Source organism: Sturnira hondurensis, unplaced genomic scaffold, assembly GCF_014824575.4.
Source record: "Sturnira hondurensis isolate 20B ecotype Veracruz unplaced genomic scaffold, ASM1482457v3 Scaffold0007222, whole genome shotgun sequence".
Classification (NCBI taxonomy): domain Eukaryota; kingdom Metazoa; phylum Chordata; class Mammalia; order Chiroptera; family Phyllostomidae; genus Sturnira; species Sturnira hondurensis.
Genome location: NW_028079853.1, coordinates 2,563,652 through 2,582,366, shown reverse-complemented (window position 1 = coordinate 2,582,366; position 18,715 = coordinate 2,563,652). Strand labels below are relative to the sequence as shown.

At 34.9% G+C, this 18,715-nt stretch overlaps 1 protein-coding gene and 1 pseudogene across 1 annotated transcript in view; both read left to right on the top strand.

The window, feature by feature from the left end:
• Positions 1–18,715, top strand: part of STXBP5L (syntaxin binding protein 5L) — a 340,069-nt gene that overhangs the window by 249,112 nt on the left and 72,242 nt on the right. The window contains exon 21 of the mRNA XM_037051540.1: positions 13,091–13,156. Coding sequence (XP_036907435.1) covers positions 13,091–13,156 — 66 coding nt within the window. The remainder of the gene's footprint in view (positions 1–13,090; positions 13,157–18,715) is intronic.
• On the top strand, positions 11,857–11,993 carry LOC118990774 (uncharacterized; annotated as a pseudogene).

Below are 18,715 nucleotides of genomic sequence, written 5' to 3'. Positions count from 1 at the left end.
AATAATTAAAGGTAGATTGTGATGAATTATAATTACATATTATAATCCCTAGAACAATTACATAAAAAAGAAAGAGATGTAGTTAAGTTGCCAAAGAATACTAGAAAAGAATAGAATTTTCTTAAAAGAAAAGAGGAACAGTGAAAAAAGAACAGAAGAAACAAACTGAAAACAAATAGGAAGACAATAGACATAAACCTAACTCCATTAATGATTATATTAAATGCAAATGGAACAAACAAAAAATGGCAGAGATTGTGAGAGAATGAAAACAAAACAAGTAAAAGTAACTATGTGGTATTTATAAGAGGTGCACTTTATAAAAACACAAAAATAAATTGACAATAAAAAAGTGAAAAAGAATTATATTAAAACACTAATCCCAAGAAAGCTGATGTAGCTGTATTATGAGATGAAATTGACTTCAAGACAAGGGGGCAGAGAAGCTGTATAAAGTTATAGAAATATAGGTTTATCTGGAAGGTACAAAAATTCTGTACTGTGTAAACCAACTAAGAAATGTCAAAAATATATAAAACAAAAATTGTCAAAACTAAAAGGAAATCAACCAATCTACAATCTTAGGTAGGGAATCATCGTTTTTCTTCAGTAACTGATAGAATAGACATGGGATATTTACAAACACTGAGTCATAATATTCTATAATGAATTATAAAGAACTGGTTTCAAGCAGAATATGTTCTCTGATCACAAAATAAATAAAAAACCAATAACAGAATTAACTGTGTCTTAGTATTCACAAACATATTTGGCAGTTAAGAATAGCTCATACTTAAAAAATAAATCATAAGGAAAATTCTAAAATATTTTTAATTGAGTGAAAGTACAAATAATAAACATCAAAATTTATGAGATGTTGCTAAAGTAGTGCTTAAAGGAAAATTTAGAATATCACATGCTTATGTTACAAAAATAGATCTCAAAGTAATACATCTAAACTTCTTTGTTAAGACACTAAAAGAAGAATATAACTAAAGTAAACAGCAAAAAGGAAATACAAATAAAAAATCAGTGAAATAGAAGGCAAACATTAGAGTAGAGCAACAAAACGATAAAATATTTTTCCAAAAGTTTACAAAGGTATACCATATATCCTAGGTATGTACTAGTCTATCCTATCTAGCAAGACTGGTCAAGAAATAAGAAAAAAACATAAATAATATCAGAAATAAAAAGGGAGCTACGGATTCTACGGACATTAAAAAAATAAAGTAAGTTTATGAACAACTATATGCTTATAAATTGACAATATAGATGAAATCAAGATTTCTTAAAAGAAAAAATTACAAAAACTGACTTTAAGCACATAGGAAAATATAAATAGCCTTCTATCTTTTAATTTTTTTCCAATTTAAAATTAAATACCCAGAGAAAAGAAAATTGCAGGACTCAAATGTCTTTATTGATTACTTCTATCACACATTTAAGGAAGAAATAAACAGGGGAAAGTAGAGGAAGGGCCAAGCAAAGGAACACAAATAGAAGACTCATGGTCATGGACAATGTCAGGGGGATTGACTAGGGGAGTGGGTAGGATGAGGTAAGAATGAGCAATGGGGGAAAAAGGTGGGATAGCTGTAACTGAACAACAATAAATTTAAAAAAATAAATAACACTAATCCTATACAAACAATTTCTATGAAATAGAAACAATAGGGAATTCTTCCTAACTGGTTATCTGAGGCCAGCACAATGTTGAAAACCAAAACTTGTTGAAGATTTTAATATAAAAGTACAGGCCTGTCTCAATCATGAACATAGATGCAAAATTCATAAATAGAATATTAGCAAATGGAAGACAGATATATATAAGAATGATAACCAATTATAACCAAGGTGGATTTATTCCAAGAATATGAATTTAATATTTGAATATCAATCAGTAAAAATGTCTATAATAAAGGAGAGAATAATATGATCATCTCAATACAGTTATGCACTGCCTAACCACATTTCGGTCAATGACCACATTTTCAACAGTGATATACCATGTATCTTAGGTATGTACTAGTCTATCCTATCTAGGTTTGTATAAGTGCACTGTATTATGTTCACATAACAAAAGCACCTAATGATACACTTCTCAGAACATATCCTTGTAGTTGAGTGACATATGACTACATGCAAAAAATTATCATAATTTGACATGTATTTATGATTTTAAAACTCCTGAGAAAACCAGGAATAGAATAATATTTCTTCAACTGAATAAAGTCCATCAATGAAAAACCTACAAATAACATCATACTTGCTTGTGAAATTCTGACTGTTTCTCTACTAAAATTGATAACAAGAAAATGATAGCCAGCCTCATCAACTTTGGTACTGTACTTAACAAACTAGTAAGGGTGAAAAGCAAAATTAAATGCAATGTGCCTAAAGGTTAGATAGACAATATTAAAGTTCCTTTTATTTGCCAATGACATTATGGTATATGTAGGAAATTCAAAGGAATCTACAAAAAAATACAAAAACAATATGTGAACTTAGCAACATTGAAGAATACTTATTAGTGTTAAAAATCAATCATATTTTTATATAGTAGCAACAAAACAGTTAAGAACTATAACCAAGATAGACTTCCAGATGGTACTGACAGCACCATGGAAACATTCACCAGAGAAAAAGCATAACAGGTGAAAGCTACTTTTTTCAATTAAATTTATTGAATGTGGGAGATGGGGGTGGGTAGGGCAGAGGAGAGTAATAGGGAAAAATGAAGACAACTATTTGAACAACCAAAAAACTTTAAAATAAAGTCGGTTATAAAGGGAGACTGTTCATGCAATGTGTAACTTCTGAGAGTCTATAAACAATAAAGAAATTATTGAGGGAAGTTTAGTTAGTAAGATTATATATGTTTCAAGTATACATTTCTATAATACATAGTCTGTATCATGTATATTGCATTGTGTGCCCACCACCCAAAATCAAATCATCTTTCATTACCATTTATTTGGGCCCCTTTACTCTCTACTAGCTCTTACACCCTTCTTCTGGTAAGTACCATACTGTTGTCTGTGTCTATGAGTTTCAGGTTTTTGTTTTTAAATGATCACTTATATTCTCTGAAAAGTATTCCTAAGAGGGTAAAGAAAATGAAGAAACATTTATTTTTTTAAATTCACAGAAACTTGGTAAAAAGTGAGAGTCTATGGCACTAAAGCCACAATTTGCTCTTTACTTCTCCTACCTTCAGCTTGCCAGTATTTCTCATTCCATTCAAGTAAGTAGAAAACGCCAAATTCCTGGAGAGTGTGGCCAAGAGGTTAGAGGCTCCCTTCTCCTGCCAATCCCCTACTCATAGGGCAGAAAGTCTACTCCTGGCATAGCAAACTAAAAATAGGTAGCCTGATCGCTCCCACCCTTGCTTGCTCAGAGGGCAGAGGTTTCATGCCAGAAAAGTCCAGCTGAGACCGGAGGTTTCCACCCCTGCTAGGCTAGTGGATCAGCGGTTTTGCCCAGAGGAAAGAGGCCATCTATAAGAACAACAAACTCTGAATCTCTCCCTCAAAGGAATTAGCTTTATTTAAAAAACACTTTGGGGAGGGCCTGGCTGGTGTAGCTCAGTGGGTTGAGCGTGGGCCTGCGAACCACACAATCTCGGTTCGATACCCAGTCAGGCCACATGCCTGGGTTGCAGGCCAGTTCCCAGCAGGGGACTCACGAGAGGCAACCATACATTGATATTTCTCTCCTTCTCTCCTTCCCTTCCTCTCTAAAAGACAAGTAAATAAAATCTTTAAAAAAAAAAAAACCACTTTGGGGAAGTTCAGGCCTAAGGATAGCCTCCAAACCAATGAAATATTGGTAGAAATCAAATGAGACTGATAGCTTCTCTTAATTAAAAGCAACCAGGAGACCACAGGTGAGCTGGTTCACTAGAGGGAACCAAGACACAGCTAAGACTCCTTTTGGGATTTGAGCAAACCTCAGAGACAGGCTCTAAATTTAATTGGATTAGAATGTTAAGTAATACACATCCCAGGGAACTGTCAAAAACAATAGAGCAATCACCTGGCTGTGATTATGGTACCTAATGGCTGGATTCACATCAATATCATCAGAGTCAGACAACAGAGTGATCAGAGAAAGAAACAAAGAGAACTCTGTTACAACCATTGTCATCCCAGAGTGACTATATTTACACTGAAGCTTTACCCTCTGAGAAGGTCTTCTAAGTCTTCACAATGTAAGGGAAATAACACCCTCACTAAAATAGTCAAGTCAAATTATTAAACAAGTAAATAAGCAAATGACAAAACCAGAGAGGGGTATGGGAAACAGTAATCAGTATCTAGAATTGCTATATCAATATCCAGAATTGAATAATAATAATAAATATATTAAAAATATCCAGAATTACCAAAATGTCAGGTACTGACTAATTATGATGAGACATGCAAATAAACAGAAAAGTGTGACTTATTCACATGAAAAAATAGGACAACAGAAATTTCCTTTGAGAGAACGTGGATATTGGCTTTAGCAATGACTTCCTGGCAGCCATTAAAAATATTTTCAAAAAAACCCCCACATCATGTTTAAAGAAAGAAGAGACACTAAGATGATAGTGTCTCTTCAAATAGAGAATAACAACAAAGAAATGGAAGTTATAAAAAAAAAGGGGACCCTAGTTCACTGTTGGTAGGATTGCAGACTGGTACAACCACTATGGAAAACACTATGGAATTTTCTAAGAAAACTAAAAATGAATATGCCTTTTGATCCAACAATTCCACTGCTAGGATTATATCCTAAGAACCCTGAAACACCAATTCAAAAGAACTTATACACCCCAATGTTCACAGCAGCACAATTTACAATAGCCAAGAGTTTGAAGCTACCTTGGTGCCCATCAGTAAATGAATGGATCCAAAAACTGTGGTACATTTACACAATGAAATTCTATGCAGCAGAAAGAAAGGAGGAGCTCCTACACTTTGCAACAGCATGGGTGGAATTGGAAAGCATTATGCTGAGTGAAATAAGCCAGATGGTGAAAGACAAATACCATATGATCTCACCTTTAACAAGAACCTAAACAACAAAACAAACAAGCAAAATATAACCAAAGACACTGAAATAGAGAACAGGTTGACAGTGACCAGAGGGGTTAGGGGAGGGAATTCCAGGGGGAAAGGGGAAGGATTTACAGGAACTAGTATAAAGGACACATGAACAAAACTAAGGAGGGGGTGGAAATGGTAGGGAGGTGGGGAGCACTGTGGGGGGGGGTGGGCTAGGATGGTAGTAAAAGGCAGAAAACTGTACTTGAACAACAATTAAATAAATTAATTTTTTAAAAAAGAACCAGATGGAACTATATTACATGATACATCAGAATTAACTCAAATGAATTGAGACTTGAACATAAGACTTGAAACCATAAAAATCCTAAAAAAAAAACATAGGCAGTAAGTTCTCCACCATGTGTGTTTATGATGATTTTGGGGATGGGGGAAATCACACTTAAAAGCAAAGGGAAAAAAGTAAAAATAAATGAATAGGACAACATCAAACTAAAAAGCTTCCCATACAGCAAAGGAAACAATCAATAAAATGAAAAAAATCTATTTAATGAGGAAAAATATTTGGGAATCATATCTGATAAGGGGTTAATATACAAAATATATAAAGAATGCTTACAACTCAATAGCAAAAATGTCAATTTGATTTTTTAATTATTTTTATTGTTATTCTATTACACTTGTCCCAGTTTTTCCCTCTTTGCCCTCTTTCACCCATTCCACCCCATGTTCCCACAGTCAATTCCTACACTGTTATCCATGTGATGGGTCATTATACATGTTTCCTGTCTAGTTCCTAGTCCCTTCTTCCACCACTCTGCCCTTCTACTCCCTCTGGGCACTCCCAGTCCACTCCATGTTTCCATGCCTTTGGTTCTATTTTTTTTCATTAGTTTACTTTGTTCATTAGATTTCTCTTATAGGTAAGATCACATGGTATTTGTCTTTCACTGCCTGGCCTATTTCACTTAGCATAATACTGTCCAGTTTCATACATGCCATGATGAAAGGTAGGAGTTCCTTCTTTCTTTCTGCTACATAGTATTCCATTGTGTAAATGCACCACAATTTTTAATCCACTCATTTACTGATGGGCATTTCCAGTGTTTCTACCACTTGGCTATTATACATAGCACCTCTATGGACATAAGGGACCATAAGTTATTTAATTTGAATTTTCAAAAGGCAGATGATCTGAGTAGACATTCTCTCCTAAGAGGACATACCAATATCTGACAGAAACATGAAAAGATGCTCAATATCAATAATCATCATTGAAATACAAATAAAAACCACAGTGAGAAACTACCTCACATCTTAAATGTGTATCTTATTATCAAAAAGATACAACATAACAAATGGTGTTGAGGATGTAAAAGGGGGGAACTCTTGTGCACTGTTGATATGAGTGTAGATTGGTGCAGACACTTTAGAAAACAGAATGGAGGTTCCTCAAAAAATTAAAAATAGAACTGCCACATGATTCAGCAATTGCACTTTTCGGTATCTATCCAAAAAACAACACTAACTCAAAAACACATATGCATGTCTATTCACACTTCTTTCTTATAATAATTTTAATATCTTCACAACCTTATGATTACTAGTTCATTTGCTATTGATAGTCAGATTGCAAGTAGGAGTTATTTTTGCAGGTGTAGGTTTGTTTCCTGGGTTTTGTGGTTTTGTTCTGGTAGCAGCATATACAGTATACAAGATGTGGTGGGTGGAATGACCCTCAGCCAACCAACTGGAGGAAAGGACCTACAAAAGAATGACCCAACAAGATCAAAACACAATTACATCCAGAGAACCAATATAAATGGGCTAAAGGGCATTCCAAGAGCATCAGCTTCAGGAGATCAAGGAGATTGCACCACTGAATTGCACAGTTCTCCTACCACAGAAGTTCACACCACAAATACAGGGAGTCAAAACAGATCAATTTAAGAAGCAGAAGCTAACAAGAAGAGTCTCCCAAAAAGTAGTAAGACAAAGAAACAACCGTGAATCAAAAAAGAAGGAGGAATCCCCAGAAAGAATGCTAAATGAAATACTAGCAAGTAAACTATCAAATACTAAGTTCAAAACATGGTTATAAGAAAGCTCACTGTGCTCAGTGAGAATAATGAAAAACTACAGGCAAGCCACCAGGAACTTACTGAGAACTACATCAGCAAGAAAAAGGACATAGAAATTATAAACAAGAACCAGGAGAAAATCAAGAATACAATTTATGAATTGAAGAACACAGTAGAAGGAATCAAAATCAGGCCAGATGAAGCAGATGATCCAATCAGCAAGCTGGAGGACAAGGTAGAAAAAAATCCCCACAAGGAACAACAAAAGGAAAAAAGATTCAGAAAGAATGAAGAGGGGTTAAGGGAACTGCAGGAAAACATGAAATGTAGTAATATCCATATAATAGGGGTACCAGAAGGATAAAGGATAGAAAACCTGTTTGAAAAAGTAACGATGGAAAACTTCCTTAACTTGATGAGAGAAAAAGTCATACAAGTCCAGGAAGCACAGAGGGTCCCAATCAGGAGGAACCCAAAGAGGCCCACTCCAAGACACATGATAGTTAAAATGGCAAAATGCAAAAACAAAGAACCTTAAAGGTGGAAAAGGACAAACTGGAAGTAACATATGAGGAAGTTCCAATGAGGCTAGCAGATGACTTCTCAACAAAAAAACTACAAGCCAGAAAGGAATGGCAAGAAATATTCCAAGTAATGAAAAGCAAAGGCCTGCAACCAAGACTACTCTACCAAGCAAGGCTCTTCTTTGAAATAGAAGGCAAAATAAGGAGTTTCCCAGAAAAATAAGGCTAAAGGAATAATCTTTCACAGGACAGTTTTACAAAACATTTAAGGGAGAGCTGACCACTATCCTTCTGAGACTATTCCAAAAAGCTCAAGAAGAGGGAAAACTACCAAACTCTTTTCATGAGATCAGCATTCTCCTAATCTCAGAACCAAATAAAGACACAACAAAGGCAGAAAACCACAGGCCAATACCACTGATGAACATAGATGCTAAAATCCTTAACAAAATATTGGCAAACCACATCGAGCAATACATTAAAAAGACGTACACCCTGATCAAGTGAGATTCACCCCAGGGATGCAAGGATGGTACAATATTCACAAATCAATAAATGTAATACATTACATAAACAAAAGGAAAGACAAAAATCACATGATCACATCAATAGATGTGAAAAAGCATTTGGTACAGCAAACATTTATAATAAAAATGCTCAGCAAAGTGAGAGTAGAGGGGGCATATCTCAAAATAATAAAGGCCATATATGACAGACCTATAGCCAACATCATACTCACCAGGCAAAAACTAAAAGCTTTCCCACTAACATCAGGAATAAGACAAGGATGTCTATTTTTACCACTTCTATTCAACATAGTATTGGAAGTCCTAGCTACAGAAATTGGACAAGAAAAAGAAATAAAAGGCATCCAAATTAGAAAGGAGGAAGTAAAGCTGTCATTGTTTGCTGATGACATGATAGTACGCATAGAAAAACCTATAGACTCCAACAAAAAACACTACTCGATCCTAATACATGAATTTGCAAGACAGTGGGATACAAATTCAGTATTCAGAAATCAAAGGCATTGTTGTACACCAACAACTAAACATCAGAAATAGAAGTCAGGAAAAAATCCCATTTAATATAGCAACAAGAAAAATAAAGTACCTTGGGATAAACATAACCAAGGAGGTGAAAGACCTGTATGCAGAAAACTATACAACACTGAAGCAAGAAATTAAGGGAGACACAAGTAAATGGAAGCATATACTGTGTTCATGGATTGGAAAAATTAACATCATCAAAATATCCCTAGTGCCCAGAGCAATTTATAGATCAACACAATCCCTATTAAAATGTCAATAGCATACCTCATAGATCTAGAACAAATTTTTCAAAAATTTAGATGCAACCATAAATGACCCCAAATAGCTGCAGCAATTTTGAGAAAGAAAAACAAAGCAGGAGGGATCACAATACCTGATGTTAAACTATATTACAAGGCCACAGTTATCAAAACAGTCTGGTACTGGCATAAGAACAGACACATAGATCAATGGAACAGAATAGAGAGCCCAGAAGTAAACCCATGTCTCTATAGGCAATTAATATTTTTAAAAAGGGGCAGATGTGTAAAATGAAGTCAAAATAACCTCTTCAACAAATGGTGTCAGGAGATCTGGACAACTACATGCAAAAAATTAAACTTGACCACCAACTTACACCATACACAAAAATAAACTCAAGATGGAAAAAAGACTTAAATATAAGTTGTGAAGCCATAAAAGTCCTAGAGGAAATCATAGGCAGGAAAATCTCAGATATTCCATGTAGCAATATTTTCACCAATATGCCCCCTAGAACAAGGGACATAAAGGAAAATAAACAAATGGGACTTCATCCAAATAAAAATCTTCTGCATGGCTAAAGAAAACATTAGCAAAATAAGGAAAGAACCAACCATATGGGAAAACATATTCACAAACCTCAGACAAGGGTTTGATCTCCAAAATATATAAAGAACTCACATGACTCCACTCCAGGAAGACAAACAACCCAATTAAAAATGGGTAATGGACTTGAACAGACACTTCTCCAAGGAGGACATACAAAGGGCCCAGGGGCCTATGAAAAGATGCTCAGCATCACTAGCAATCAGAGAGATGCAAATTAAAACCACAATGAGATACCACTTAACCTTGGTCAGAATAGCCATCATAAACAAATCAACAAACAAGTGCTAGAGAGGTTGTCAAGAAAAGGGAACCCTAGTACACTGTTGGTGGGAATGCAGACTGGTGTAGCTACTGTGGAAAACAGTATAGAATTTCCCCCCAAAAAACTAAAATTGAACTGCCTTTTGACCCAGCAATTTCACTACTTCAGTTATACCCTAAGAATCCCAAAACACCGATTCAAAACAACCTACACACCCCAGTGTTCCCAGCAGCACTATTTACAAAAGCCAAGTGCTGGAAACAGCCTTAGTGGCCATTAGTAAATGAGTGGATTAAAAAACTGTGGTATATTTACACAATGAAATACTACCAAGCAGAAAGAAAGAAAGAACTCCTACCCTTCATGACAGCATTCATGGAACTGGAGAGTATTAGACTAAATGAAATAAGCCAGCCAGTGAAAGACAAGCACCATATGACCTCACCTGTAAGTGAAATCTATTCAACAAAAAAACCCCATATGAGCAAAATAGAGCCAGAGACATGGAAATAAAAACAAACTCACACGGACCAAAGGGGATGGGGAAGGTGGATAATGGGAAAGAAGAGGAAGGGTCAGGTCAAGGATCATGTATAAAAGGCTCATGGACAAAGACAGTGTGGGTGGGGTTGGCCAGGGAAGCATTTAACTTTGGATGTGCAGGGTGAATAGGGCAGGTGAGAATTACATAATGGGGGAAAACTGGGGACAACTGTCATTGAACAAAAATGAAAAAATAAGCCAGCCTTGACTGGTGTTGCTCAGTGGATTTCAGTGCTGGCCTGTGAACCACAGGGTCACAGGTTTGATCCCTGTCAGGCCACATGCCTGGGTTGCAGTCCAGGTCCATGGTGGGAGGTGCACGAGAAGCAACCACACATTGGTGTTTCTCTTTTCTCTTTCTTCCTCCCTTCTCCCTCTAGCAATAAATAAAATCTTTAAAAAAATATTTTAAAAAGCTAGGCAGTGATAGACAAATACCTTATGATCTCACTTATAAGTAGACCCTAATCAACAAAATAAATAAGCAAGCAAAATAGAACCAGAGACATGGAAATAGAGAACAAACTGACAGTGACCACAGGGGAAGGTGGGAGACAATAATGGGGGAAAGGGGGAAGGGTCAAGAAACATGTATAAAGGACCCATGAACAAAGACAACAGGGGTTGGGGGGGATTGAATGTGGGAGGTGGAGGTGGGTAGGGTGCAGGAGAGTATTAGGGAAGGAAATGGGGACAACTGTAATTTAACAATAAAAATTTTTTTAATTAAAAAAATTTGTTAACAGATAATGATAGAACAATTGGGCCAATGTGTAGGGAAAAAATGGACCTCATCTCTACCTCACACCATGACCCAAAATTAATTTGAGATGAATTATATCCTAAAAATGAAATCTAAAATTAAAATTGCTTTTGAGAAAAACAAAGAAAAATATCTTTATGACCATGAGGTAGATAATGATTACTTACATAGGAATCCAAAAAATAATAAGCACAATAAAAAAATTTAATAAATTGTCTTTCAAGTAAATTAATCTTCTCACCAAAAGATATTTCATTTTCCTCTTTTATTTTATTTTTTACTTACTGTTTAATTACAGTTGCCCTGCCTTTTCCCATTGCTCTCCCCACCCTATCCCCCACACTCCCAAAATGAAAAGTCACATACTGAAAGAAAAATATTCACAATACCTACTTCTGACAAAAGACTTAACAAAATATAAGAATTCAATTCATGCTTTGGTGTACTAACTTAGTTCTGTAACCTTAAATAAATAGCTTAAAACTTTTTTCTTTTTTAAACATTTTTATTGTTGTTCAAGTACAGTTTTCTGCCGTTTCCCCCATCCCTTCCCATCTCCTTCCTCTGTTCCCACCCCACCGTGTTATTGTCCATGTGTCCTTTATAATAATTCCTACAAACCCTTTGCCCTTTTCCCTTATAATGCCTTCCCCATCCCCTTCCCATCACTGTCAGCCTGTTCTCAATTTCAGTGTCTTTGGTTATATTTTGCTTGCTTGTTCGTTTCGTTGATCACTTCTCAGCCTTTGGGCTAAGATCAAGTGTAGTATCTGTTCTTATAGTTTAAAACTCTTTAAACATACTTTTTCTTACCTATAAAACATAAGGGTTAGGTATAGTATTACAATGCTCCTTTTCTAAAACTCTTAAGATTTTTTTGAACCTACAGCAAGTTCATTGGTACAAATTATATAAAGGGGATAGTGGAAAGGAATATGAACAAAGATGGTTTGGTAATTGAAAATAATGCTTAAGTACCTCTGGATATGGAATTTACATTAAAATAGAAACTCAGAATATTTACTTACAAAGAAAAATATGTAAGACCCTCCAACAATGATAAGAAAACCATAGTCAGGGTTTATGAATGCCATAGGAAGGCAGTTTATGAGTGCCATAGGAAGGCAGAATGGCAGACAGTGAGAATTACAAAATGTTTACTGATCCAGTGTGCCTATCCTGTATTTGTCAGGAAAGTAACAACAGAAAATAAGAAATGCTAATAGTGTCAACAATAAAAATAAATTTAAAAACAATACTAAAAATAAAAATATAGTGCTTATTATAAGTAATTTGATATCATTGAACAAACCACATAGTAAGCACTACACAATACTGCATTTTTAATAAGTATAATACTTAAAAATTGTAGCATCTCCTCAAAGGTTGTTTTAAAAGTCAATAACCATTTCTCTTGAAAGTGCAAGCTTTGATTTGATCTTTAAAAAAAAGCCTAATTTGTTTTATTCTTGATCTATTTTCAGATGAAGCCACATTATTTAGTAAAATAGATATTTTATATGAAAACATTTTTAAAGGGTTTATACTTTTCACCATCATATTCAATTACCCTTTGGTATATCAACTAGTTATTGCTCCTTATTTTTTTCAGTATCACTTGTTACGATAGAGGGCTGGGGAGTAAAGGAATGGATGAAAATGTGAAGGAAATATAGTCAGTATTAGTGATCTAACTTTGCAGGATTACAGATGGTTACTAGACTTAGTGTGGTGATCACATTGTAGGATATATAAATGTCAATTACTATGTCATACACATGAAACTAATATATCTTATGCCAACTATATTTTAACCTAAAAATATTAACACAAATATAATAATGTGAGCATAGGAAAGTAGTTTCACAGGTTAAAAAATCTTGTAAAACTTATAGGAATTAAGAAGTAAGAATTATCTACAAAGTATTAGCAAACTTTATTCATTTTTTGTCATTTTATATTCAGGTCTAACTGAGTTGAATGACAGTCCAGTTCCCCTGGAGCTTGAGCGCTGCAAGTCTCCCACTTCAGGTAAACAAGAGTGCTATTTTTCAGGCTTCTGGTAACCCACTGCCCTAATCTAGTGCTTTATTTTTTCAATTCTTATCATGTAAATTTTTTTATTTTAATAAAGGGGTAATTCCATTTCTGAAAGTTAACTATAAGCAAAACTTTTTTTCAATTTGATTCCAAAATCAGTAAGAAATATGTCTTTAAAAATATTTTTGGTTTCTTAAAAATTAAAATCAGAGTTGTGAGTGCAATGCTTTTAAAGACATTTTAAAGAAAGCTTATTCAGCAAGTATATTAATAATTTTAAGTAATTATTGGAAACTTTATACAGAAACTCTCTTTTTATAGCTAGAACTGAGTTAATGGGAAATATATTCCACAACTGCAGTAGCATGTGATACTATCCCTTTGGATTGTAGTTTGGAGGCATGTATATTCATCGATGAAAAAAACATGTAATGAAGTATGTTGGAAGTAAAACATCAGGATAAAGTATGAGGCCATTAAAATGTTTTTTTAAATGTGAATATAAAGATTCCTAGGAATAAATCTTTTAAATATGTAAAGAAAATGTTAACAGGACAAATTATTGAGTAGTAGCATTATGAATGGTTTGCATATTTTTCTAATATTTATTTATGTGTCTTTTCTATAATGAATGTATAGCAATGTGTACATTTTGAAGCCCCTAAAATATTAGGTATCTCTTTGATGTAAAAATATAAAACAGCTGTTAATATGTTTTCACAGAGTCTAAAAGAAATTTTTAAATTTAAATTATTTAAATTTCATGCAAATGCATAAACATTTAATAATGTCTTTTTAATATTTTTATTAAATACTTTTTAATTTTATTGTTGTTCAAGTACAGTTTTCTGTCTTTTCTCCTCAGCTCTCCCCCTGACTCCAGTCATCCCCACCTCTCTCCCCCGTTTCCACCCCACCCCCTTGTTTTTGTCCATGTGTCCTCTTTAGTTGTTCCTGTAAACCCTTCACCCTTTTCCCCAAATTATTCACTCCCATCTCATCTTGCCTCTGGTTACTGTTAGATTGTCTTTTTTTTTAATTGTTCAATAAAATTTTTATGTAACATGAATCCATTAAATAAAAATTAAAATCCCCATATTTGATTCTAAGTAAATTAAATGAAATGGTCCTAAGGTTATTGCTATTTGTAGACCCTATCAAAGTATAGGGTAGTGAAACAATTTTTCTTTCCATTAGTTATTTCACTCTTGGTCGTCTGTTGTGATTAGGCAATTAGATGTGACTGATTTTCTAATGGATTTACTACAAGACATTAGTAGAGGAAAAGTTTTTGATCTTAGCTCATTTCTTTTCCCTTTGAAATATAAAATATTAACTTTCATATCCTTTTGTAAAATGATAAGATTTTAGGTGATAATATTGAGAGATAAAATAAATTTTTAAAATTTATTTTAACTGTTGTTCAGTACAGTTTTCTGTCCTTTACTCCTATCCCAGCACACCCCCTCCCAGGTCTCCCCACCTCCCTTTCATTTCCATTCCCCTTAGTTTTTGTCCATGGGTCTTTTATACTTGTTCCTGTAAACCGTTCCTTGTTCTGAACCATTTCTCCTGAAATTCCCTCGCCTCTCCTCTCTGGTAACTGCCAGCCTGTTCTCTATTTCAGTGTCTTTGGTTATATTTTGCTTCCTTGTTTCTTTTGTTGTTTAGGTTCCTTTAAAGGTGAGATCCTACAGTATTTGTCTTTCACTGCCTGACTTATCTCACTCAGCATAATGCTTTCCAGTTCCATCCATGCTGTTGCAAAGGGTAGGAGCTCCTTCTTTCTTTCTGCTGCAAAGAATTCCATTGTGTAAATGTACCATAGTTTTTGGATCCATTCATTTACTGATGGGCACCTAGGTTGCTTCCAACTCTTGGCTATTGTAAATTGTGCTGCTGTGAACATTGGGGTGCATAGATTCTTTTGGATTGGTGTTTCAGGGTTCTTAAAATATAATCCTAGCAGTGGACCTGCTGGGTCAAAAGGCATGTTCATTTTTAGTTTTCTTAGAAAATTCCATAGTGTTTTCCATAGTGGTTGTACCAGTCTGCAATCCCAGCAACAGTGCACTAGGGTCCCCTTTTCTCCACAACCTCTCCAACACTTGTTGTTTGTTGCTTTGTTTATGATGGCCATTCTGACCTGTGTAAAGTGGTATCTTAATGTGGTTTTAATTCACATCTCTCTGATAGCTGGCTATATTGAGCATCTTTTCATGTGTCTCTGGATCCTCTATATGTCCTCCTTGGAGAAGTGTCTGTTCAAGTCCTTTCCCCATTTTTTAATTGGGTTAGTTGTCTTCTTAGAGTGGAGTCATGTAATTCTTTGTATATTTTGGACATTAAGCCTTTGTCTGAGGTATCATTGGCAAATATATTTTCCCATACAGTTCATTCTTCTTTTATTTTAATACTGTTTTCTTTAGCTGTGCAGAAGCTTTTTATTTTGATGTAGTTTCATTTGCTTATTCTTTTTTTAATATTTTATTTATTTATCCTTAGAGGGGAAGGGAAGGAGAGAAGGAGAGAAATATCAATGTATGCTTGCCTCTCGTGAGTCCCTTGCTGAGAACTGGTCTGGAACCCAGGCATGTGCCCTGACTGGGAATCGAACCGAGATTGTGTGGTTCGCAGGCCCGCGCTCAATCCATTGAGCTATACCAGCCAGGGCTGCTTATTCTTTCCTTTATGTCCCTTGCCCTAGGGGACATATCAGTAAAAACATTGCTGAGTGAAATATCTGAGATTTTCCTACCAGTGTTCTCCTCTAGGACTTTAATGTGTCATGGCTTATATTTAAATCTTTTATCTACCTTGAATTTATGTTGGTGTATGGTGTAAGTTGGTGCTCAACTTTCATTTTTTTGCACATAGCTATCCAGTTCTCCCAACACCATATGTTGAGGAGGATATTTTTACTTCATTTTACATTGCTGCCCCCTTTGTCAAACATTAATTGACCATAGAGACTTCGGTTTATTTCTGGGCTCTCTCTTCTGTTCCACTGGTCCATATGCCTGTTTTTATGCTAGTACCAGGCTGTTTTGATTACAGTGGCCTTGTAATACAGTTTGGTGTCAGTTATTGTGATCCCTTCTACTTTGCTCTTCTTTCTCAAAATTGCAGCAGCTATTTGAGGACATTTATGTTTCTATATAAATTTTTGGAGTGTTTATTCTATGTCTGTGAAATATGTCATTGGTACTTAAATAGGTATTGCATTGCATCTATAAATTGCTTTGGGTAGTATGGACATTTTGGTGATGTTAATTCTTCCAGTCCATGAACACAGTATATGTTTCCATTTATTTGTGTCTTCCTTGGTTTCTTTCTTCAGTGTTGTGTAGTTTTCTTCATACAGATCTTTTACCTCCTTGGTTAGGTTTATTCCTAGATGTTTTATTTTCTTTTTGCTGTATTGAATGGGATTTCTTTTCTTGATTTCTGCTTTTGCTGTTTCATTATTGGTATACAAAAATGCCTTTAATTGCTGAATATTGACTTTGTATCCCTCTGTTTTGCCAAATTCATTAGTTTGAGTAGTATTGGGGTGGAGTGTATAGGATTTTCTATATACACTATCATGTCATCTGCAAACAATGACAGTTTTGTTTCCTCCTTTCTAATTTGGATGCCTTTTATTTCCTTTTCTTGACTGATTACTGTGGCTAAAACTTCCAATAGTATATTGAATAGAAGTGGTGAGAGTGGACAACTTTGTCTTGTTCCTGATCTTAATGGAAAAGATTTAGTTTTTGCCCATTGAGTATGATGTTGGCTGTAGGTCTCTCATATATGGCATTTATTATGTTGAGGAATGTTCCCTCTATTCCCACTTTGCTGAGTGTTTTTATCATAAATGGGTACTGTACCTTAAATGCTTTTTTCATCTCTTGATACGATCATGTGATTTTTGTCTTTGCTTTTGTTTAGGTGATGTATTACATTTACTGATTTGTGAATTTGAACCATCTTTGCATCCCTGGGATGAATCCCACTTGCTCATAGTGTATGATCTTTTCAGTGTATTGTTGGATGCAGTTTCTCAATATTTTGTTAAGGATTTTAGCATCTATGTTCATCAGCAATAATGGCCTGAGTTTTCTTTCTTTGTTGTGTCTTTATCTGGTTTTGGGATTAGGATGATACCGACCTCATAAAAAGAGTTTGGGAATCTTCCATCATTTTGGATTTTTTGGAATACTTTGTGAAGGATAGGAGTTAGGTATCTGTCTCTCTTCTTTAAATGCTATGTAGAATTCTCCTGTGAAACCATCTGGTCCAGGGCTTTTGTGTTTCAGGAGTTTTTTGATTACTGCTTCAATTTTGTCTGCTATTATTGGTCTATTCAGGCTTTTTGCTTCTTCTTCATTGAGTTTTGGAAGATTATATTTTTCTAGAAATTTGTCCAGTTCACCTAGGTTTTCAAATTTCTTGGCATACAGTTCTTCATAGTGATTTTTTACAATCCCTTCTATTTCTGTGGTATCAGTTGTAATCTCTCCTCTTTCATTTCTGATTGTGTTTATTTGGGTCCTTTCTCTTCTTTTCTTGATGAGCGTACTTAAAAGCTTGTCTATTTTGCTTATCTTTTCAAAAAACCAACTCCTGGATTTATTGATCCTTAAAATTGTGCTTTTAGTCTCTAAGTCATTTAATTCTGCTCTGATCTTGGTTATTTCCTTCCTTGTACTTGCTCTGGGCTGTCTTTGTTGTTGTTCCTCGAGTTCTTGCAGGTGTAGGGTTAGGTTGTTTGTTTGAAATGTTTCTATCTTCTTTAGGTAAGCCTGTATTGCTATGAACGTCCCTCTCAAGACTGCCTTTGCTGTGCCCCATAAGTTTGGGCTTGTTATGAGTTCATTTTCATTTCTTTCCAGAAAGTTTTTGATTTCTTCCCCAATTTCATTCTTGACCCATTCGTTGTTTAATAGCATACCATTCAGTCTCCAGGATTTTGGGTGTTTTGGGTCTTTTCCTGTGGGGTTGGTTTCCAGTTTCAGTCCCTTGTGATCAGAGAAAATGCCTGGTATGATTTCTATTTTCCTGAATTTGTTGAGGCTCGTTTTGTGTCCTATCATGTGGCCTATCTTTGAAAATGTTCCATGTGTATTTGAAAAGAATGTGTATTTAGCTTCTTTGGGATGAAGGGCTCTATGTATATCAGTCAAGTCCATTTCATCTAGGGTGTTGTTTAATGCCGCTATATCTTTGTTGATATTTTGTTTGGAAGATCTGTCCATTTTTGACATTGGGGTGTTAAAATCCCCTACTATAATTGTGTTGCTGTCAATATCTTTCTTGAGGTCCTCTAGGATTTTCTTTATATATTTGGGTGCTCCTATGTCGGGTGCATATATATTTATGATGTTAATGTCTTCTTGGTGGATTCTTCCCTTGAGTATTATGAAGTGACCTTCTGGGTCTCTCTTTATGGCCCTTTTTTTGAAGTCTATTTTGTCTGATATGAGAATTGCTACCCCGGCTTTTTTTCTTATTTGTTTGCTTGGAAAATTTGTTTCCAGCCTTTCACTTTTAGTTTGTGATGGT